At 41.4% G+C, this 24,280-nt stretch overlaps 1 protein-coding gene across 1 annotated transcript; it reads right to left on the bottom strand.

The window, feature by feature from the left end:
- Window positions 1-1,279: 1,279 nt before the first annotated feature.
- On the bottom strand, window positions 1,280-22,535 carry MAP9 (microtubule associated protein 9). The gene is made up of 14 exons (XM_058657506.1): window positions 22,414-22,535; window positions 21,479-21,631; window positions 20,472-20,556; window positions 19,101-19,418; window positions 15,835-16,067; window positions 12,428-12,521; window positions 10,391-10,638; window positions 8,672-8,742; window positions 5,136-5,304; window positions 4,011-4,100; window positions 3,307-3,468; window positions 2,869-3,014; window positions 2,556-2,688; window positions 1,280-1,482 (listed from the first exon to the last, which is right to left on the bottom strand). The coding sequence occupies exons 2-14, from the start codon at window positions 21,551-21,553 to the stop codon at window positions 1,363-1,365; spliced, it is 1,944 nt and encodes a 647-aa protein (XP_058513489.1). The 5' UTR covers window positions 21,554-21,631; window positions 22,414-22,535; the 3' UTR covers window positions 1,280-1,362.
- Between the last annotated feature and the right edge of the window lie 1,745 nt (window positions 22,536-24,280).

Genomic DNA, 24,280 nt, shown 5'->3' with positions numbered 1-24,280 from the left:
TGCATTCTTAAGGTTGCTATTATACAGAAATGTAGACAGCATTTACAGTTTTGGAGGTCATATGGGGAGTGTGGAAAGCAGCACAGGGATTTGGAAGGGGTCAGCCTTGGTCAGCCAGACTTACAGTTCTGACTCGATCTCAGCCACACGCTAGATGGATGGCAAGTTGTTTGGTTTTTCTAGGCTTTGTTATTTCTCACCTGTAAAATGACCCTCAAAAGTTTTTATAAAGATGAGAGAAAATGACATTTGCAAAGGGTGCAGCGGGAATTATAAATCTAACAGGTGCCCAATAAATAGCAACTGCCTCACCTCCTGGGTCACCCCTGCACGTTTGCACTGCGCTGTGGGCTAAAAAACAGCATCTTAACCGTGAGAGCAGAGAGGAAGCCGTGAACCAGACGCTCCAGGTCAAGGACAAGTTAATACAAAGACATGCAGAGATCAAGTAAGCATTCTTCGAACATTTCCTATAAATTATTTTTCCCATACAGATAATCGTCTTTTAAATATAGGCTCTGTAACTAGACAGGAGACAATAATAGAAGCAACAGTTTTTATGGCATTTGTCTGGAAAAATACGATGATCATGACCTTGAAGTTCTCAAGAATTTATCTTACGAAAATGCATTAATATACCACTGCCATGACACTGATAACTATGGGTATCAGTGAAATAATCAACAAACTGAGATAAAATTTAGAAGAGAAATCTCAGAGGTGAGCTTATTATAAAGTGCCTATGATTGTCGTGTAAGCTTAGAACAGATAAAATACACCCTTATTAAAGCATAAGGCATAATTCTTAAAAATGCTTTGCTGGTTAGATTTCTATTGAACTATCGCCTCTATTGCCTGGAGTTGTAACTTGCACAGCGCAAATGTGGCTTTGAGCTGAAGATCAGTTTCAGATGAAGTAACGCATGCAACCATTCATTCCTAAGTGAGAGTCTCGAGGCACCTTTGGCTACAGACGCGATCATTTCTGGGATGATGACAGCATCTCGATGATGTCCTCATTACTGGGAATGGTCAGACTTAAATAACAGGCAGAGAATTTAGTTGAAAGTGATCCTGGATCATACCACATTAAGAATTACCAGGACATGATAAAGCTTTACGCATTTAGGGGGAAGAGTGCTCAGACTATGATCTCTTCTTATAAAGCAGGGCATCTATAATTAAAAAAAAAAAATGTACTTTCACTGATTGAACTCCTAAGTGTATTTTTCATTGCCAGGAATAAGTGTCTGGCGATTTATCAAAACAGAGTCTTCTCTGTGTAACTAATTCAATTATTTTAAGCCCCCTGGCTAAAATATGCAAACTGGCAGATAGCTGAGTCAGCTAAGGAGCCAATGATCAGAACACTTTGGAGAACACAGGCCTGCTTGGCGGGCTCCACGGAGGAAGCGCCTCATTCTCCAGGAAGGAATGACGCTTCTGCTTTCGTTCAATTCTTTCTTGCCTTTCTTTTTTCTCCTGAAAAGAAAACAGAAATGTATGTTTACACACACATGACATGAACCTAATTTTCAAATCAGTTTGCTTTCTGAGGAACAAAAGTATTTCAATTTAAGATATTAATATATCATTTCCCAGTTCAATTGATTACCAAGGAAGAGGAACCAGAGGGTATGGCATGGACTTACAGGCATACTATCGATGAGGAGTAATGCCACTTAATTTTTGTAATACTAAAGGTGATATTTAATTTTAAAAGATCTATAGTTTATTTTATGTTTTTAAAAGATGTACTTATTTGTCTATTTGAGGAAGTGAGTGCAGCAGACAGAGGGAGAGATTGCCCTCCCATCCACTGGTTTGCTGCCCATTCGGCTTCAACGGCCAGGGCTGGACCAGGAGGAAGTGAGGTGCCAAGACTTCTTATTCTCTCGCATGGGGACATGGTCTGAGTACTTGGGCCATCTCCCACAGCCTTCCAGGCATATGAGCAGAAAGGTGGACCTGAAGCAGTACAGCCCAGACACATACGGGATGCTAGAGTCACAAGCATCATTGGCTCAACTCACTCCGGCACAGCACTGGTGCCCTCTTCTTAATGTTTATTTTCATCGACTTGGAAAGAAGAGTGATAGAGGCGGGGAGGACACACACACACACACACACACACCCCTACTTGTCCACTCTCCAAATGCTCCCAGTGCTCAGGGCTGGTCCATAAAGAAGCCAAGGGTCCGTAACTCCATCACTAGCCACCACCTGCTGTCTCCCCAGGTGCATTAACAGGATGCTGGATTGGAAATGTGGCTGCCAGGACTCAAGCTGACACTCCGCTATGGCATACAGATGTCCCAAGGAGAAGCTTAGCCCACTGTGCCACAATGCCTGCCCCAGGCCTCTAGTTCTAGAGTTCAACTTCGAAAGGAGCTAGAAACCCATGATATCTTTCTAAGAACAGATAAGCACCATCCACACAAGCCACTGCAGTGGGAGACACTTCATGCTTAACAGGTAGTTGAACATTCGGCATCATGTTTCACGCACATGATTAAGCAGGAAAGTGGGGTGTTTCATTAACAAATAATGCCTACCAGCCACTTTTCGTATTCATCCATAGCTTGTTTATCTTTATCTTTCTTCTCGGCTCTTTTAAGTTCTTCCTTTTTCTTCTCGTTTATTTTCTCTTTTTCCTTTTGTTTGAAGAATGCTTCCTTTTTTTCATTCCTACGTAAGATGGTACAAACACAGAGGACGGTGAAAGGGGAATGTGTGAGCAAGGTTCCCTAGCGGGAATCTTCATTCTAACGAGACTGAGATGCACAGCTCAACATCAACCAAATCTATTTTAAAAAAATAGGAAAAATCATTGCTTTGAAATTTATGAAAAATATTACTGTGGACTACCATTTTTCAACAGCGGTTAAATTATCTTTCTTTTTCTCGGCCACTGCTTCCTCCTCTTTCTGTTTCTTGGCTCTTTCGTATTCTTTCTCCTTCCTGTTTTTCTCTTTGAGGTATTCCATCTTCTTCTCTTTCCATTTTTCAAAAGCCTGAAAAAGTTCAGGATGCTTTTCTTACCGTGCGCGTATACCGCGTATATACGACATGAGTAAAAGAGGCAGAGCCTCGACACTTTGTACTTCACATCTTTCCGGAGAATTACAGTAGCGTATCTGTAATTTACATACTGCTGTTTCCAGGTACCCCGACTGGATGTTACAAAATACATGCACTAACATCCTATGGCACCCCATAACCGTACGGCGTGGCGTAACTGTCAAAAATCTGTCCCAATAGTTTTTAACGATTATTACGGGAAGTAGACGCGAAGCTCTCGAGTACCTGCAGCGCTTCCCCCTTCCGGGCAGCGTTTTCCTCTTCCGTTTTCCTCTTGTTTTTTTCCTCCAGCCTCTTTCTGGCAGCTACCTTCTTTGCTTCCTTCTCTTTCATGGCCTTCCAGGCCTCAAAGGACGCCAAGGATTCTTCTCGCTTAGCAGCCCTTCTCTATTGTGGAAATCAGAACAAAGAAGTAACGCTCGAATGCATAAATAAGCAGGCAAACACACAGGTAAGAACATACGGATCTGTCCTAAACATTCCCTGATAGTCATTACATACAAAAAAAAAAAAAAACCCTGAGTTTCCTATCTGATGATTTATTTCGGTCACTTTAGACAAACGGGGTTATCGTTGCTTTTTTTTTTTTTTTTTTAAAGAAAAAGATTTATTTCTTGGAAATCAGAGCTACACAGTGAGGGAGGGACAGAGGAACCTCCCATTCACTGCATCACAAGATTCGTGGCTGCAAGAATCCCAGCCAGACTCTGCTGAACCTAGGAGCTTCCCGGAGCTCCCTGGGTCTCCCCACGTGGGCCACCCTTTGCTGCTTTCCCAGGCCTGTGATCACGGAGCTGGACAGCAAGAGCAGCAACTCGGACAGAGGAAGGACTTTATACGTACCATGTAAAAAATAGATTTAGGGTTGTTCACAGATATTAGATCGACGTAAAAGCCTGTGACCTTTTTCATTCTATGTTCCACAATACCTGTTCGTTTTGAATCCTTAAGTTTTCACTTTCAATCCTTTTTATTCTGTGCATTTCATGTAAGTAGACATTTTTCTTTTCTAACCATTCCTGTCAGAAAGAGAAAAACACGGCATGATATTCAAAGTTCCAAAATTCTTACTCATTTTTGACATAATGATTGATATTTAAAAAATACAAAATTTGTGGCTTTGTTATAAAGGAGACTTTTCTGGTATAAATCAAGAAAATTCTATTCCTGTTATCCTTATTTTTATTAACAAGGAACCTTAAAATTGAACATAATTGTACAATGTCAACTTTTTCCTGAAAATTTGCCTGTGTAATATTTTAAGTTATACTATTTTAGGTACCAGAAGAAAAAAAAAAAGACCTTCTTTTAGAATTGTGAGAAAATTCGTAAACTTTTATATGTGTGTAAGCCTTACAAAGTCTCAGGAAAGAAAAAAATTACAAACTTTCTGTTTGTAATAATTTAAACTTAATAGAAAAAACATAAAAATATATACATATCTTATAAAGTTTGACTTCCGCTCAATTTTCATCAATAGAAGTAGCATGCTCTCTTTCTTTACAAATAATCTATAATCAATTAAGGAAAGCATAGAAGACAATTATTTAATACAATTATTTTGGCTTGCTCATATATTACAAAGAAAAATCCTTCTCAATGAAATTAAGTATTTATATTATCATGTCTATTAAGGCAAATTTTTTTTTCTTAAAGATTCATTTTATTTTTATTGGAAAGTCAGATGTACAGAATGAAGAGAGACTAAGATCTTCCATCTGATGGTTCCACTCCCCATGTGGCCACAACGGCCAGAGCTGAGTTGATCTGAAGCCAGGAGCCCGGAGCCTGTTCCGGGTCTCCCATGCAAGTGCAGGGTCCCAAGGCTTTGGGCTGTCCTGAACTCCTTTCCCAGGCCACAGGCAGGGAGCCGAAAAGGGAAGTGGGGCTTCTGGGATAGAACCAGGGTCCATATGGGATCCTGGCAAGTGTAATGTGAGGACTTTAGCTGCTAGGCTACCGCGCTGGGCCCACTATGAGTGTAATTCTACTCTGTGAGAATCAGGTAGCCTTACAGAAATTGGTAGTTCTAGTTAAAAGAGTATTCCTTTTACCTGATACACAGCTGCTCTTATGTTGTCTGCTCTGTCAGGTTCCAGACTTGGTTTCTGTGGAGGCTTTTGGTCCAAAACTCTCAAAGTCCCTAAATACTGAGATGAGGTAGTTGCTGAAGGACTTCTCCTTGCAGAACTAGATTTCTTTGAAAACTCGGAAGTCATTAATCTGAAAAGATGCAGACAGACCAAGATAAAATATTACAATTGCATTTAATAGAGGAGGGATCTGTTACAAATGCAAGTTACTGTATTTGAAAAGTTTTTTGTTAGCGCACTAAATTACAAGATGTTGATAAAACATGAAGCGTCTTCAAAAAGTTTATGGAAAATGGATATTATGAAAAAAAAACTATGCATGCGTTTGGTATCCAAAAAAACTTGCTTTTAATTTCACCTTTCTAGTTGCTTGTTCAAGCATCGAGTCTCCTTGGATAATCATTTCTTTACAATTTATTTTTTTATTTGAAAGGTAAAGTGATAGAGAAATTCCATCAGGTGGCCCACTTCCTAAATCGTTGCCATAGTTGGGGCAGGGCTGGACAGAAGCTGGGAGTCAGGAAGTCTGTCTGGGGCTCCACAGTGGGTGGCAGGGGACCAACCACTTGGGCCATCCTGTGTTGGGTCCCATAATCATTAACAGGAAGCTGCATTGGAGGTGGACAAACTGGAACATGAACTAATGCTCCCACACAAGGTGCTGGCACTGCCGTCAGTGACTTAACACACTGTGCCACAATGGTGGTCTACATCACCTTTTCTTCGACTATATAAAAAAAGAAACATTAAAATAATTCTAATTTTATAACTGTAGTTTATATAATTTGCAACAATGTTTCTCTTTAGTATGTGTTAATTAGAAAAACAGATAGACCCATATCTACTAGCTAATGGTGTCCATCACACATCAGAAAGATCATTCTCTCAGAATAAGTGAGAATCAGTCACAGAATATAGGGATGGTATAACAAATGCCAATCAATAAATGTGAAGCGTCACAAGGAAACTAAAGAATGGAAAACCATGCCATTATCTCAGTCCATGCAGAAAACTTTCAGTACCTGATAAAAACTTTAGGCCTAGAAAAATCCATGTGGAAACACAACAGACTCCAAACAGTTAATGCAATCTTAAGCAACAAAAACAAAGCCGGAGGCATCACAATACCGAACTTAAAGACATCATACAGGGCTGTTATGATCAAAAATAGACAGGTCCACAGAAATTGTCCACTCATCTACAAGTAACTAATCTTCAACAAATCAGCTGAAATCTGTCCCTGAAGGAAGGACCGTCTCTTTAACAAATGTTGTTGAGAAAATGTTATTTAGACATGCAAGTATGAAACAGGAGCCTTGCCATGGTCTACAAATAATGAACTCACAATGAATCAAGCATCAAAATCTATGACGTGATACCATCTAATCACTACAGGAAGCCATCAGGGAAACTGCAAGACATTGGCGCAAAGACTTCTTGGAAATAGCTCAGAGACACGGGCAATAAAAGCAAAACCACACACGTTCTCAAGCTAGGAAGCCTCTGTAATGCAAAGAAAATGCACAAGGAAACAAAGAGGAAATTGACTCATGGGAGAAAATATTTGTAAACTGCACATCTGATCATGGATTACTATCTAGAATATACAAGGAACTCAAGAAACCCAGCAACAGCAAAACAAACAATCCAGTGAGGCGATGGGTTCAGGACATGAACAGGCATTTCTCAAAGGATGAAATACAGATGGCCAACGGACGCATGAAAAGACGCTCAGCTTCTCCAAGTATCAGGTAAATGTGAATCCGAAGCACAATGAGGGTTCACCCCATCCCAGTTAGAACTGTTACACACACATACAACTGATAATGCTGGTAGGGAGCGGGGGAACACGGACCCTAATACACTCTTGGTGGGAATACAAGTCAGTACAGCCATTATGGAAGTCAGTGTGGAGATTGCCCAGAAATCTGAAAGTAGATCGAGCGTAGGTCCCTGCCATCTTACTCTTGGGAATTTATTCAAAACACAGTGAAATCAGCATTTGAGCCATTTGTAGGTCTGTGCTTGCTGCAGCTCAGTTCACAACAACTACGGTATGAAATCAATCCAGATACTTATTGATTTAGGACTGGATAAAGAAAATGTGGTATAAATATACTGTGGAATTCTACTGAGCCAAAAAAAAAAAAAAAAAGAATGCATTCCTATGTTTTACAACAAGACAGATGTAACTAGAAACCATTATTCTTAGTAAAATCAACTAGTTCCAAATTGACAAACACCATATATCTTCTCTGATATGTGGTGGTTAATACAGAATACAAAAAAAAAGAGATAGTAAGAAAATTTTCAGTTCTATTTTATTAGTTTAGCTCTTGCTAAACTCCTGTGGTGCTGTGGTTGTTCTACTTGCTGAATTTTGCTGTTAGTGGTACAGCAAGCCTGTGGTTATAGAGTCGATCAAAATTATGTTATTGCAAAAATTAACAAACCAAAGAAAGGAAAGAAGGAGGTGCCTTCAGAGAGGGTGAGAAATACGATTATCTTCTTAGAATTGCCCCTGTGCAAACGTGAACTCTGTTCTCTTTATATTAATAATTCTTTTTTAAAAAAGAAACATAGATCCTGTCTCAAGTTACAGGAGAAACAATATTAATAAAGTCAGAGTTAATCACTTTTTACATCTGTTATTAACAGTATTTTTTTTTTTTAAAAAAAAGACTATTTTGAGCCATTCTCAATGTGGAGTTTGAAAGCACAGTGACCTCCTTGTCAGCGGCGGGTGGGAAAACCTGGCCTATTGCGCTTTTTCGCAGCTGGTCAGTGCATCAGTGCTACACCCCTTCCTTCACAGAGGGACTGGAGACACCTCTCTGCTGCCACAGCTGACAGTGTGCTTACAAGATGGGCCTGTGTCACCTACACGACTAAGCTGTGGACTTACCATCCAGTTACAGAAAAAAAAAAATCACCGGCCTGACCTAACACTCACTTCATTTACGACAAAAGAAGCAGAACGTTTTGATTGGCACTCAGGAGTTGGCAGTTTCATTGGCATGGATCAAGAGACTTGGATTCTTACCATTTGAATAAGCTCACACACACACTAGAAGAGCTGAAGACTTTTAAGTATAATGTTTTGTATGTTGCACAGGGATACTTAATAGAATTAAGTAGACTTTGGTTTCATTTCCACCAAGAATCTACTGCTCCAGGGAGAACAGAGAAACTCCACCCCAGAAGCAGCGATGGGTATGGAGACTTGCTAGTCATTGACCTCAGAGAACAAGCAAAATGTCTGTGGTAATCTTGTAGAACGCAAGGATTACATAAACGTTCCAGATATAAAAATAGCCCACAATAAATTCTTTTTGTGAAAGAATATAGTCAATGGAAGGCTTTTATTGTTCATCTCTTAAGATGGACATAAGAAAAAAATCAAGTGACATGAAAATAAATTGCTTGTATGTCTTTAAACTTAAGCCAACTTTTTGAGAATACAGATCCCTAATGAGGGACACTGATAACTTTAGTACCTGCCAGAAGCGCTGGAGACTCTATTATTTGTTGTCCTTTTATTCTTTATGTTTCTGTCTTCAACTGTTTTCTGTGGAACAGAAAATACCATCAGATGATTTGTTAGATATGTTAGTCCATCAGTATCTTCGTATGTGTTACATGACAAGCACAATAGGAACCAGGGACAGACCAATGAATAAAATGTCCTCAAGGCTACTCCATTTGGGAGAGGGCTGGCCTGGCCAACAACAAACATACCAAGGTAGTGAGTCATGGAGATAAGGTGGCGCACAGTGGCTGAATGGCTAGAGGGAGCCTGAGGGTGCCATACAGGGAAGCTGGGTTTGGGAAGGCATCCCTGGACTGACATCAGAGCTGAGCATGGATGAGTGGGAGGGGTCCTGTGAAGGTCTAAGAGAAGAAACATAAAGTTCAAACAGCCTAAGAGGGGAAAGACCTGGTGCTGAGGCACGGTGGGTGTGAGCAGAGCGGGAGGCGGGCATGTACTTGGTCAGAGAATCACATGGGGTTACCAGGTGGTGGTACAGTCCAGATTTTATTCTCATGATGAAAATACATCCTTTTAATAGAGGAGTGATTTGATTAGGACTTGGGAAATATCATTCAAGAGAAGTAGCAATTAGGTCGAAATTCTAGTCAAAAGAAATAAAAGGAGTTCAATAGCTTCATGGAAAAACAGAATTAAAAGAGGTTTGTTTTGGTTCCAAACTTTCAGATCAGCTCAGCTCCAACTGCTGCGGCCACTTGGGCAGTAAATCAGAGGATAGGATATCTTTCTCTCTGTTTCTCCATCTCTCCATAAATCCAACCAGCCTCTCCAATAAAAACAAATACATGTTTAATAAATGACAATGACGTATCATCTCAATATACTTAAATGGCTATAATCTGAAAAGTCAAACACTGGCTGGAATACAGAAAAAAAAAAATGGAACCCTAACACACAGTTGGGGGAATGCATATTAATAGAGCCACTATGGAAACCCGTGTGGGGATTCCTCAAGCAATTAAAGATGTGTCTACCCTATGACCGAGCTATCTCACTTCTGGAAGTATAAGCTAAGTGAATGATGTCACTGCACAAAACAGATGCCTGCACTTCTAAATTCATGACTGCCCAGTTCACAGCAGCCAAGATACGAAATCAACTTAGATGTTGAAATATAGACGATGCAATACTCAGACATAAAAAATAAAGCTCCCGATACTTACAATGAAATATGGAACTGGACAGAAATAGACAGAGAAAGACACATTCCCCTTGGTTTTTTCCTACATGTGTAGTTTGATGTATTAAAAAAACACTAAAAACAGTAAAAAGAAACAGAGAACAATTGTGCACATGCCCCATTACTTGGTATGTATTTATAAATGTTATATTCACTGAATTACACCTCTTACATAACAAAATACCTGTCTTTCTTCACATTACGGTCTTTTTGGTGAATTCTATATGATATGTTATCCATGTTCTCAAGAGAAACAAAAAGTAGAGCAAGAAAATATTTATTATATACCTTTGAAAATTTTTTCTTGAGACCATCTCCCCTGAAGTTAAACATTCATTGGAATTGAAGTAAAAATCTAACACGATTCCTACTAAAAGATGAATTTTCCACAGGTAATTCAGAATTATATAAATATGAAAGGTGAAATATTTAAAATGTGTGTTAAGTTTGCAGCAATAGCACGGTACAGTATAAGCACAGAGATACCTTTGTAGATTCCGTTGGGCTGCTGGTTGTTACGACACTCTGTGATTTCAACGGTAAAGGATCGGCTGCTGCGTTGTCGTCTGTCACCACACCAGCATTCTCCCTTTCTTCTTGAAGGCCATCAGCATTCACATGGCTTTCCTTGGGCTTCTCCAGGGCAGAACTAACAGAGTCGACCAATAAGGAATTCTCTTCATTTGCGACTGATTTTAAGGAAGTATAGTTTCCAGTGAATTCTTCATTCTGATCTACTTGGAGACAAGCGTCACAGGACTAAGACTCTCTTCTGGATTAATCAGGAGCTTGTTTTAAATAAAATCAGCTTTCCTCTTTCTTTTTCTTGCATAATGAAATATAGCCAGTTCTTAGTATCTATGGATTATATATCAATGAACTCCATCAATTGCATACCAAAGATATTTTTATAATGCATCTGTCCTGAACATATTAGACTCTTTTTCTTGTCATTATTCCTAAAGCACTGGAATATGGCAACTATTTATATGGCAATTCCAGTGTAGTAGGTATTATAAGTAATCTGGAGAGTATTAAAGCATACGGGAAAATGTGCATAGGTTATGTGCAAATACCATGCCATTTAAGAGATTTTAGTATCCACAGATTTTTGTATCTCCCAAGGGGTCTTAGAAGCAATTCCCCACGGATACCAAGAGAAGACTGTATAAAGCACATCATCATATTGAACTTGGATCAATCAAATGCAAGTTACAAAAAAAGCTACTCTAAACATAACAAAGCACTAGAAACACCTAATACTAAGGGAAAAGGCATATTAATATATACAGTAAAACAGCCAACCACTTGCAAACAAGCTACATGGAAAGACTTTGTTGATGTGTTAACCTGTGAAGTGAAATGGATGTTACATGTTTAGTTTGCAAGCTTATGTGGCTCTGAATGGAGCAATGGGCATGTAGGCACGAGGCACGCATCTGCTGTGAATTTGCACAGACACAAGAGAACCGAGGATTAACCACTTCACTGGAGGGATAAAGTCGGTTTCCTGTGACCTCCAACTCCCACCCTGAGACAAGTACTGCCTCAGACACCAGTGGAGTACGAACAATAGCTCACTTACTTTTTTCAGTGCTCAAGTCTGCCATAAGAGGCTTCCATCTTACCCGCTCGTAATTGCTTCTCCTAATTCTTCTGCATTCTTATTTCTGTATTTGGTTTGAGGTAGGCTCGGTTCTAAATCAGTTTATTCTTACAGTGATGCATTCGCATTTAGGCAGTGACTAACTGCACTCATTACTGAGTTTCGGAGCCAAAGCTTCTAATTACGGCTCCGTCACTGAAGTTGGGAATGTTTCCCAACATGTTTGCACTTCAGTTTTTCTCATCTATAAAATGGTAGAAATATTACCACATAACGGACATCAGTGTCCATTTCGTAGCTCACCTCTAGAAACGCCTCCGCCTGATGGCTTTCTCGTTAAGCTACATGACGCATCCCTAAGAAGCAGTGCTACGGAGTCACGCCTCACACTTACCACGTGTTTGCTATGGCATTGTTCGAAGTGCTCTAGGAGGCATTATTCATTCATTTAATTTTCACCACCATCCCATGAGTTAGATTACTCCTACTTAAAGATCAACAGACCAGGCCAAAGAGGTTGGCTACTTTGCTTGGATACTTGGGCTTGGATTCAAGCCTAGTGTGGTCTCACTTTAAAATTATTGCACTGCAGTCTACTGTAGCGACATGTGTATCATGACAGTTTCAATGATCATTGCACCTGCACCGAGAAATGCATCATGGCTAACATGTACTGTATCAATTAGCTTCTGCAACAACGCATAGAAAGTCATATTCTATAACCTGGGGAAACTGAGGCACGGAGAAATGACGAGCGGCACTTACAGTGATACAGTCAATGAATTGTACCACTGGGATTAAAACTCAGACACAAGCACTTATTCTGCTTACAACTATGGAAGGTACAAATTACCTTACAAACAGAACTCTAAGCAATATAGACATCACAAAAAGACAAAATGGTTGGATAGCACCACCTTTTATGGACGACGTTTCCCCAGGTTCTGGTGAATAGGAATTTCCAAGACTTTCCTTAAGGGATGATGGAGATAGACTTGTAACACTTCGGTCCTGTTTAAAAAAAAAAAAAGAAATTAGTACTCACCACCTGAGTTTGGTTTCCTTGATCGGCAGAGGCAACAGTTTTATTAACATGATGTCATATCTATGAATGACACATTGTTAGGAGCTCACTGCTGAATACCAAGTATAGAGCCATGGGAAGGGAGTCTATTGCCAGCAGTGATGTCCTGGTCCTTCAAAGGGGTCCTTAATAGAACTATTCCAGCTCCATGTTTAAGTGATATCTCTACACTTGTTTCTGGTAACTTTCAAAACTCATGCTGTTTGATTAGATATACTTGATTTTTGTTTTAAATTCTCAAGATTATATCAAAAAGAAAATAATTACATTTGAAGTTAAATAGCTCTTCATAGAATAATATCCACCTAAAGGTAATGACCCTGAAGCAGTGCAGAGAGAAAACTGCATAGCTTTCAACGTTTTTTATCATAAAGGATGAAAAGCTTAGAGCCAATGAGAAACTTTTCAAACTCCATATTAAGAAAATTAAACCCAAAGAAATGAAAAGAAATAAAACAATAAATACTGAAAAACAGTGAAATTGAAAATACAGAAAGTTACCAAAGCCCAACGTTCGTTACTTGAAAAGCTGAATAAAACTAAGCAATGCTTAAAAATAGTGAACAAGAAATAAAGACAGAAAACATAAAATAGACACATTAGGAGTCCACAAAGCATATTCCAGGTCTGGGTAACTTTCCTCGTGATGCTTGTCATCAAAGAGAAAAATGGTACCAAAATTCTGGTCTCAAATTATACTTTTAGAAAGTGAAACAGGAAAAGATACTACTCAGCCCAATTAGGAAAAAAGCCTGATAACAACATCGTAAGAAAAAAAATAACCAATAACCATAAATACAAAAGTCACAACAGAACATTAAGACATCAAATCCCATCATATGAAAGTTGATCCTGATCAACCAGACTTCATTCTAGGAAGTCCAGGTTCATTTACACTAAGAACATTCTCATGTCCACACACATACACAGACATGTCACCCTCAACACACAGGGACAAGTGGAGGATGCAGTGAGACAAGGCATCACTCATCCTTTCAATGTCTAGCGGTACCACCTGCAGGAGTGCGAGGAAAGCGGGCAGTGGTACTGTGAAACAAGCACTGCGAAACAGTATCATGGAAAAAATGAATTTCAAAGAAAGAGGCTGGGGAATGGCAGAATATGGATGGAGACCAATGAAAAGCCCAAAGTTACACATACAGGAAGAAGGCTTACACAATGAAAGAATCGCTGGGAAATCCCCAAGATTCAGAGCACAGGCCATGGACAAAGCATGGAAACTCAGATTGTTAAAAATAGAGATACACAGTGGTGTGATGATAATTCAATGCTATGGGCTATGTTTTAGACATCAATGTGAATGTGGTTGCAGGATCACCTAATGAACATGGAAATGCTCAAGACTTAACGTCAAGCCATAAAGAAAAGAATGGCATAAAACATTATCAGTGGAGGTGGCTACTGGCACAGTGGCCACCACGTTGCCTGGGATGCCAGCAACCCATATCAGAGAGTGGACTGCAGCCCTGCCTGCTCAACTTCTGCTAATCTTCTGCTAACGTCTACGCCAGGAGGCAGGAGGTGTGGACAGCTCAAGCTCTTAATGCTCTGCCATCCGCAGTTAGAAAAATAAATAAATAAAAATTTTAAAAACTTATAATAAAAAAATATTATCAGTGCAAAGATGACAAATAATGCAAATATAGGAAAGCAAGCCTAGATGCTGGGATTCAGACTGGAAATTTCTGAGAAATTCTATGTCATACTATGATGTCATACTATGATGTTACTTCACATTTTAAAGAAATACTAAAAACAAAAACCAGAGTGGGTGTTTGACACAGCAACTAAGAAATGTTAGAAAACAGCATTCAAAAGCAGGTATCTCTACCCCTTGAATAATTCCTCCCCCCACCAAACTGAGGTCCATGCAAAACCTCAAATATGGCTTTATTTGAAAAAAAAAAAAAAAGACATTTACGAATGTAGTTAGCTAAAGGGACGGCATCCATGATTAGGGAGGGACCTAAATTTGATGACCGTCTTTGCTTGCTTATTTTAGAGAGAAGGAAAAGCCACAGAAACACTGAGTGTGGGAAATAGCAGAGAAGGTTCCGCAGTGATGAAGACAGGAAATTAACTGTCGCAGCCAGCAGCTAAGAACTGCCCAGGACTGCAGGCGGTCAGGAGAGGCTGGAAGATTTCAGCTACAATTCTTCCCCCACGGCCTGCAGAGCCCACACGGCTCTGCCTTACATCTTGCTACTGTGTGGGGAGAATACATTTTGTTGTTTGGAGTCCTCCATTTGGTGGCAATTTGTTCCTGAAACAACAGGGCACACATTTGATGCTCAGTTGACCGCATCATTTTATTATCTCTAAAATAATAATTGTTGGGGGTGTCTTCCTCTGACTTTCTGAATCAAGTCTAGCACAAGTCAGTCCAATTGTTTGCTTTACTTGGAAAGCTGCAGAATACCTAAATGAGTTGTCTACTGTGCTTCCCAACAGCTCAGGTCCAAATGGCATAAAAGCATGCATTTGGTCCTAGCATAAAGGGGTTCCTTGGGGCCTCTTTTGTACCATGTGTCCCAGAGCAGATCCTTCCACACCCAGGCGTTCTTCCTGCTGTGCCCAGGCAAGCTGAAGAGGGAGAATGTATCTCTTAGATAGTCTCCATATGAAATATGAGCTGGAAATATGTTTCCCATAGTGAAATATAAACAGGGGACTACGTGACAATGTAACAATACATGCATTCCTGGTAAAAATGCCAAAAGTCTATCTAACTCCATTCTGGCACATACAAGCAAAACAGTGTCACCAACTTTCAATATGTACTTGTTGAGTGAATTAACCCAAATGAATACAATGACACTAACTAAATTGGCCTGACCCATAAACTCTACAATTCAAAGCTATGTAAATAAAAATAGAGACTATTGTACCTACAACTATGTATCCTATAGAATCAGAATAGAAACTTTGTTTCCATATTGTACTTTTTCTGGAATTGGATACATCTTACAATCACTGGGATGGGATGGGGGGCTTCGCTGGAAGAGTTTTCTTCTTTCCTAACAGTACTTAAAACAAGGCTACAGCTTACAATTGAAGTTTTAATACCATGGAATACTGATTTTTTTTTAAATCTGAATCTATTTCCTTATCAGCTGCCGAAGAAAACATGTAAAATCCACATATGCATAAATTCTCTCTCTCTTTCACACACACGCAAACACAAAGGAAGGAATTCAAGAATACAAAAGACATGCTAACCTGAGGGTGACTGTTTTCCACTTTCTTCTCAGCTTCTAGTTTTGGGTCAGTTAGCCGTGGTGCAGGAGTTGGTACGGGAGATGGTGCCAGCTGAGCCTGGAATTCTTGACTGGGGGAGGTTTCTTTTTCTTCCAGCCTATCTTTCTCCTCCCTGTAGCTATTCTTTCTTAACATGCTCCTTGGCAGAGGTAAAGGTTTAAAGTGCTCATCTGTTTCAAGGCTGCTGTTGTTGTCTGCTGAAAAGGAAAATGTGTTAAGTCCAGAGTACCCACTCAGGCCCTGGCTTCAGCTGCTCCCAGAGGGGCTCCAAAGTTCCCTTCTGCTCCATGCCCTAGTGTCTCTGTCCTGCAGAGCCGATGGAAGTCCATGATCCCTGGCTACACAGGGCTCCAGCAGAGCGCAAGTGCTTGGGAGTGCATGACTACAACAAAAAGATAGTTGTTGTGTGGACAGCAGCTGCTGTGCTTCAAGCTGACACCCTTCAGTTTGTGGAATGCTAGCTCTTCAACTCGCTGATCTTCATGGTGTCCCAGACATTTGAGAAAACCAAAATAGAATGAAATCTTGTCTCAGCTGACTTCTATAGGACAAGGGGTGGGGAGCGGGGAAGTCCTCCAAGCATTTATTGAGCACCTGCTAACAAGCCCTGCGGAAGGTTGGGAAGTGAGAGGATCCTAAACAAACAGACAGGACAGGGGAATTGGCATGTGGTGGCACAGAGGCACCCCTTTGTAACTGGAGGAAGAACTACACAACCTGATCATTTGTGAGCGTCTTTATCTGAGTTCACAAAAACTTCCGTAGCCGATATTAAGTTTTCAGCTACTATTTTGTTCTAAGTTTAAAACAGGATCCGCTGTGCTTTGGGGTCTAGCTCCCAATGCACTGACAGAATGATTTTCATTTTTCAATTTTTTTTTCTTGTCTTATCAAACATGCCAGAACTCTTACAAGCATTTCAAACACATGAACTCATTTAGCTGTCTAAAACTCCTGGTGATGCGTCAATGTTCATCTCTGTTTCGCAGACAAAGAAAATGCAGACGAGGTCCTTTTCTGCAGGTCACTAAGTCTAGCAGGTTGCAGATTTGGGATTGAAGCAGAAATGCTTGACTTTAAAGTTCATGACTCTAGTGGTTTTAATATTAAAATATAAACAGCTTGTCCTGCAATCATTACCCCAGTGACCCTTACTCCAAAAACAGGGAAGGGATTTGCTCACTGCATTTTTTTTACAACAGACAAGCAGGAACAGAAAAAAACGGTGATTCAGCAGAGGCAAGATCTCTGAATCTCTGAATCTCACTCTGTCCTTCTGCCTCTCAAATAAACAAACAAAACCATTACTTGATACTCAGAAGTATCTTATCACACTACAAATACTGAGTTCCAAATACTATGCAAAACAAAACAAAACTCTAAGGAGTTTGAGTATAAAAATAAACTTGGAAACCAAATTTGAATCTTTCAGAAATGAGTTATTCATCAGCTCCTTAATGAATTCTGCAGCACAGGTCTTAAAACCAGCAGCCTGTATTTTCAATTTTCACCTTGAGGAACCTGGGGGATAACAGCTTTAATATAAATTATAATGAAACTCCGTATTCAGAATTATTGTCAAATTTATCACAGCACTTTTAAAAATACTAAATAGGTAAACTGCCTGTTTACCACAAGTTTCCAACTGCACACTCCCACGTGTCTCTGGACATGTCCGACCTGGTAAATGTTCACATTAACTTCACTGAAAGGCACAGTGACAGGGAGAAGGAGAGGCAGACAGTAACAAAGAGACACTGCCTGGCCACTGGCTCTTTCCCCAAACAGACAAGATGGTTAAACGGGAACTTAATTCACCACAGCACAACAATGGTCCCATATTTACTCTGTCAGTTCCAATTATGATCAGTTTCTCTCTTTGGTTTTATTCATCATACTGCTAGAGTATACTTTAGAAGTTATTCCTGGGGCCCGGAGTGGTAGCCTAGCAGCTAAAGTCATTGCCTTACACACACATAGGGATCCCATATTGGTGCCAGTTATTGTCCTAGCTGCTCCACTTCCCTTCCAGCTCCCTACTTGTGGCCTGGGAAAGTGGTGTATAGCAGCACAAAGCCATGGGAACCTGTACCCACAAGGAAGACTGGGAAGGAGCTCCTGGCTCCTGGCTTTGGATTAGCTCAGCTCCAACCATTGTGGTCACTTGGGGGGTGAACCACTGGATATTTCTCTCTGTAAATCTGACTTTCCAATAAAAAGCAAATAAATCTTTCAAAAAGTAATAGAGGTTACTTGGTTTCTTTTGACATTGTGTTTTGCTCATGTGGTGTTTATGAGACCCTGTTCCATGGATTCTCAGAATAGCTGAGAGCCAGGAAGAGCAGGCCTTGTCTCCCTCTGGAAGACAGCAAGGCTTCCTGTATTTGCTGATGGCATGTGTGACTAACACAAAGTGCCTTGTTTTCCAACGTCCTGCACACTTTGCTGACGCCCTTCGCTCTGCTTGCTTGCCTTCATCATTTCAAAAATGGATGGAATTTGGGAGTGGCAGGAGGGAACTGCTCCTGAACACTTGGACGAGTGATAGCTAAGCTGCGAAACAGGACACGCTGAGCGGCACCGTGTTTACGCGTGATAGCGAAGAAACTGCTGTGAGGCTAGCATCTGTGAACAGCTCCTTTCTAAAACAGAAAGACACAGGGCTCGAAGAAACCTTGAACGCTGCCTGCACCTTTTCCCATTTGGTGGCCCGGGGTGCTTCCGAGGGGTTGTGCCTTGCTCCACTGCACCGCTGCCTCTGCGTGCCTGGAACTCAGGAGAACGGTGGTAACAGCGACTGCAACCCTCTCCCTTCAAGAATATCACAGTGAAAAGCATTTCCTGGCAAAACAGCCAGATGGGAGTGAGTATTTTCAGGATTAGTCCCAGTGCTGCTGTAACTCTAATCTCTGGAGTCTGAGGGGCTTAGAGAGAATGGCATTGCATATGTTGAAGCCCATGGCCATGGACACTGTAGCAACTGCAGGTCCTGCAGGAAGGCGTTCTGACTTCCTACAGGGCAGCATCACAGACGCAAGAGTGAAGACATAGCCGGACACCCACCTACAGGCTTCTAACACTCTTCTTCTGCTTTAAGGCTACAGAGTTGCAGAACTAGACCTGACATTTTCCCCTTTAAATAGAGTCTAGCTAGCTACCCTACCATACAAAATACCATACAAGGTATTTAATCTTCAAGAAACAATTGTATTACCCAAATAAGTTACCTGAAGATGTGCTTTTGATGGAAAGGATTCTGGGTTTGGGTTTCACTTTGTCTTTTTCGATTTCTTGATATTTGTTTTGAGAGTCAAATAAGGAATTTTCAACCACGCCTTCGCAACCATTGTGTGCCGTTGCCTCATCATTTTTGTCCGTGAATTCTGGCTTGTCTTTGCTGATGTCATTGCTGGATTTCTTGGTTTTCAAAAACGACAGCCTTGGAGCATTCTTTTCTTCATCGTCTGATATGTGAAAATCATTTATTTTCTTCTTCTTAACTGAGTTTTCTTCTGCTGAGGTATCAGAAATGTTGCCTAAAGAAACTGAAAAATAGGAAAGAAAAAAAGGTGTTTTCAATAGTTATTTTCACTTGACAGGTTGCATTGATAAAAAAAAAAGCAAGATTATTGTAAAGAACAGAAAGAACTGAAAAAAATGTACAGATATGAATAGGTGCAAGTCTGTTTTACGGTTCTTCAAGATCCCTAAACAAGCAAGCTTTTCGGCATGTATGACACAAATACTCCCATATCATTCATTTACTCAAAATAAACCAAGTGTTAAGCGCAATGTTTGCTCTAAGAAACACTTCACAAAAGTTGCACAAAATAATCACCACCCATGAGACATTTCAACGGAAGCTCGGAGAGAAAAAGCTTTCTTCCCAAGTAACTTTGCATAAAATGTACAGCGATTATAAATGAAGCATCTTTCCCCTATAAAAATGCTGGCTCTATACTTCTATTCATACCAAATAATATTTTTTAAATAGAACAATTATAAAGAATTCCAACTTCACTACCTAGCGGTGACTTAATCATTGTTCCGATTATTTGTTCCGGAGAATATAACAAGCCGCTGTTGAAGAGTAAAGAAGAGAAAACTGAATTTCAGGTTCAGAATTTTGTGTATTTGTACCTAAACTCAAGGATGTTAACAAGCTTACAATACAATGAAGTGAAATGGAATAGAATTACTATCACAGTGATAGATGCAATATGGATTTGTAATGTACACTAACCCACAATTATAGACAAAACATGTGATGTGTAACAAGAATTTGAAAAGCGCTTCCAGTCACCAAGGTGATTTTGTGGGCCCCTGCCTACCAACCAGTTCGGGGCTCTCAATTGTCAAGATGAACCTTTCTCCAACTCCCCAAAGCACAGCCATGTTATATTTACACACTGATTGTCAGTGAATTTGTAAGTCACACAGCAGTCAGTTACACAAATTTTTGCAAAGCAAAGTGGCTTTCTATGCATGAAAACCTTGACATTTAAAGCTGATCTAGTCCATGGGTGTTATTGTTCGCACAGATGATGGCCGGGGTGCAAAACTGAAAACAAAGAAGACACACGGTGTGCCGTCCGTACCGATCTCCTCACTGTCAAAATCGTCCGAGTACTCGGAGCTCCGCTGCCTGGCCGAGCGAGCTGTGATGGCTCTTAGCAGCTCATCCTGAAAAGAAATCAAGCAAATCAATGCCCATCCATGTGGAGGTCTCAAAGTCAGAATACTTAGACCAATAATACGTGCTTAAGAACTGTTTTTAAATACAGGTTTCATTTATGTAATGAACATATGCTGGAAGCCTATTTTGTGCCGTGTACCCACGCCCTCAGACTCGGTGTGGCATGTCACACCCAGGAGCCTGTAATTAAACTGGAGGAGACACTATCAAACACATTAACTGCAGCTCACACGGCTAACGAACGTGGGAGAGTTAAGATGCCGGAGTACTCACTTTTGATGAAATTTATTAGCCACTGGCATTTTGAAAGAAACTGGTACTTCTCTGAAAGACGATTTCAAAAACAGAGTGACAGAAGGATGGGAGGAATGAGAGAGAGACACACACACACAGGGAGAGAGAGAGAGAGAGAGAGAGAGATTCTATCCACTGAGTCACACTCCCCAAATGCCTGTGCCAAACAGGGCCAGGCCAGGCTGCAGTAAAGAGTCAGAAACTTCACACAGGTGTCTCACACGAGTAGCAGGAACCTGGTGCTTGGGCCTGCGCCTGCTGCCTTCCGGGGTACACTCTGCTACCTTCCGGGGTACACTCTGCTAGGAGCATGAGCCCCACGCAGAGAAGCCGGGACTCAGCAAGCACCCTGACACAGCATGTGGGCCCGCGAGCACCTGCAACAGCGGCTCACCATCTGCCTGGAAACCATTTCTTCAACAGTTTTATTCTGACGGGAGAGCTCTGCCTCACTGCCATTCAAATGAATTTGACAGTTTTAACCTTGACTTTCCTAAGGACTTCATACCCAGGCTACCTTAAAAATGTAAGATTTCTTCATATTTCACATACCCCCACCAAATCCTCCTGTCCTGACACACCACTTCCCTTGTAAATATGTTGCAAGCACTGTACCTGGAAACTTGTTCTTTTGGTAACTTTTGGACTCTTTGTATATGCCAAAGTTGTGCTAAAAACTTCATCAGACATAGCGTTATCTTTTTTTTTTCTCTGTGCCGTTACACACCAGCTAATAAATGACCTGAAGAATTCAACCTCTGATAGCGGCTGAAAGACACAAAAAGCAAGTTAGACTTGCAAAAAAGCAAGCCGAGCCAAGCAAGCATCTCATCAACATTGACCTAAACACATAAACACAGTTCTTGCAAAGAAATGTCAGAGTACAGCCAGCAGCTCGTCTTCAAGGAAAACTCAAATACCCTTTAACAATTCTGCAGCTACTTAGGGATGAGCAAATAAACGACTGTAATAGATTCATAGAACAAAATATTGCTGAGGCATATGCAAGTAACTCTTCACTTCTATATAAAAAGTGTAACATTATCTATAAACCACGCAGGTTTTACTTAAAAGGCTACCAAGAAGACTGGCTAGGTCAAACACCCCAGTGTACCAATCTCTCTCTTTCTCTCTCTCTCTCTCTCTCTCTCTCTCTCTCTCTCACACACACACACACACACATACACACACACACTGCTCGCATACTGCTGCATTCAAAGAAAAACATAATGCTAACGCACAGCTAACGAGATTTTTCCAAGCCACTTGCAAAAACAATGCAAACAAGGCATAATCAAACAGTTTTCCCAAGGGCTGCGCTAAAAGTCCCTATCTGGCAGGTGGGAGTTAGAGCACACAGCTTAAAGACCTGGGCCCCAGGCGCGCCTTCCACCCCCCAGCAGCGCGCGCCCAGCCGGCTGCTGCCCGCGGGGCCAGGTAGCTGCCTGCATTGTCCCCGCCGGCTTCTCAGAAGGCAAGGGAGCCCAGCACACAGCAGGCCCATGCATACCCCTGCAGCCCCATGCATACCCCGGCAGACCCATGCATACCCCGGCGCAGTCACCGCCACGTTCCCAGCAGCGGGCTCCCCGCAACCAAGCAGCTGGCCTCGGACTGGAGCCTCCCGCAGTGTCCCGGCCTAGCAGCGCTCGGACACCCAGCACTGACCTGAGCCAGGGGGCGGGACTAGACACGGAGGTGGGAAGCTGTTGCTAGGAAACAGCGTCTCTGGGAGGAAGTGACTTCCCCACCGCCGAGTCTCCTGGGTACCCAACACCACCCGTCAGCCGAACGCGTCACTGGGGCAACCTCCCACACTGAGGAAGTGACATCAGCGCTCTGCGGCTAGGAAGAGGGGTGCCTCATCACTTCTAGGGGTGCTCCTGCAGTTGCCTAGGCGACAGCGCCAGCCTGGCTCCCTCCTGGACCCGGTACCTTAAGGTTCTGCCACAGTTTGGACCGGAAGTTCTGTGTCAGTGGATGGATGGGACATGATGAGGTTTGCAAAGTGGAACTGCTTCCTGAAGTCCCTTCACACCTGCAGGTGCAGTGCAAATTAGCCTCTTTGGACTGTTTGCAAACAGCTAGGAGAGCGCAGAGAGGCCAGGGTAAAGGCTGGGAATGCTGGCTGAGATGGTGCGGGTAGAATGCTTGGAGACGTGTCTGGGATGGTATTCAATGGATGCCAGGCATGCTGCTGATGCAAGGAAGCCGCAAAGGGCCTCCAGTCATTCCTGGCAGACAAAGTCGAAAATTCCTTTCCCATGCTGCCTTCAGATAAAGCTCCCACCTTTGTATACTTAGTGAATCATCTGTTGGAAGCAGGAAGCTAGTCATCCAAGAAAATCATTGAAGAAACTTCTTTCTGGAGGGCTTTAGACTGCTCAAAGCACCAAAGTCAGCATAGAAAATGCTTAAATAAAAACAAAACCATTTGTCTGAACTGAAGGCACACTGGGGGAGAGGTAACATAACAATGAAACATTTCATGTATTTCATTTTATCTTTAATTTTATAAAGAGCTTAAATGGAACTGGAGTGTCGGAATGAATTCACTGATGAACAATTAAACTTGTCCCCGGGGTGTTCTAACCCGGGGTATTTCTGCAACCTATTGATAGTTCACTTAATCAGCAAACATGTATAAACAAATCATATTGTGATACCCGTGGAGCATGTGGAAGTTGTAAAATAAAGAACCTAACTCCTAGATTTTAGCGGATGTAGCGTCATTGCCTCCGTAAGTTCATGTTTCAGACAGAGGTGGATGACACTGAGCTTTGCTGCCCAGTGAGCAGGAGATTGGGGCTGGGAGGGTAGGGAGAGACGATGGGTTTCCATATCTAGAAGTAGCTGAGACATGATTCTTCCTCACAATTCCCCTTGCTTCACCTCAGCAGACAAACCACTGTCCTGTACCCAGCAGAGTACATTGGACATTGGATAAAAGTGTAAAAGGGGATGTGGATCGTGCAGACAGAATATTACAGACTGAGTCAATAAGGCATGTCATAAAGTGTGTTACAAAGAGGAAAACCTCAGTTATTGATGGTGGTTACTGGAGATCATGCTCCCATCAAGCAAAGATGCAACATTGGAAGAGAATCAGAACGATGCCCAGACAGGTGCATTGACCCACAGCATTGCCAGATGAGAAGCGCTATATGAGTTAAAGGAGGGAAATACCAAGACCTCGAGGAAAGGGGATTTGGTTAAAAATGTAGTTTCTGACGTGGGAGGAGTAACCTGGGCATTGTTATGCAAAGCTAACAGTGTACATTGCTTTTGTTGTTGTTGCTGTGTAGATACAGAATTATTACACAGCACAGAAGTTGTCATTTAGAGCAATCCAGCTTTGTAATCAGGATACCACTCCAGGTTAGATGCTTGTACGGACAGTTGGAACTCAGCCGGATG

This window comes from Ochotona princeps, chromosome 32 (genome assembly GCF_030435755.1).
Source record: "Ochotona princeps isolate mOchPri1 chromosome 32, mOchPri1.hap1, whole genome shotgun sequence".
Lineage (NCBI taxonomy): Eukaryota > Metazoa > Chordata > Mammalia > Lagomorpha > Ochotonidae > Ochotona > Ochotona princeps.
The sequence above is the reverse complement of the archived record's forward strand: the minus strand, read 5'-3'. Positions and strand labels throughout refer to the sequence as shown.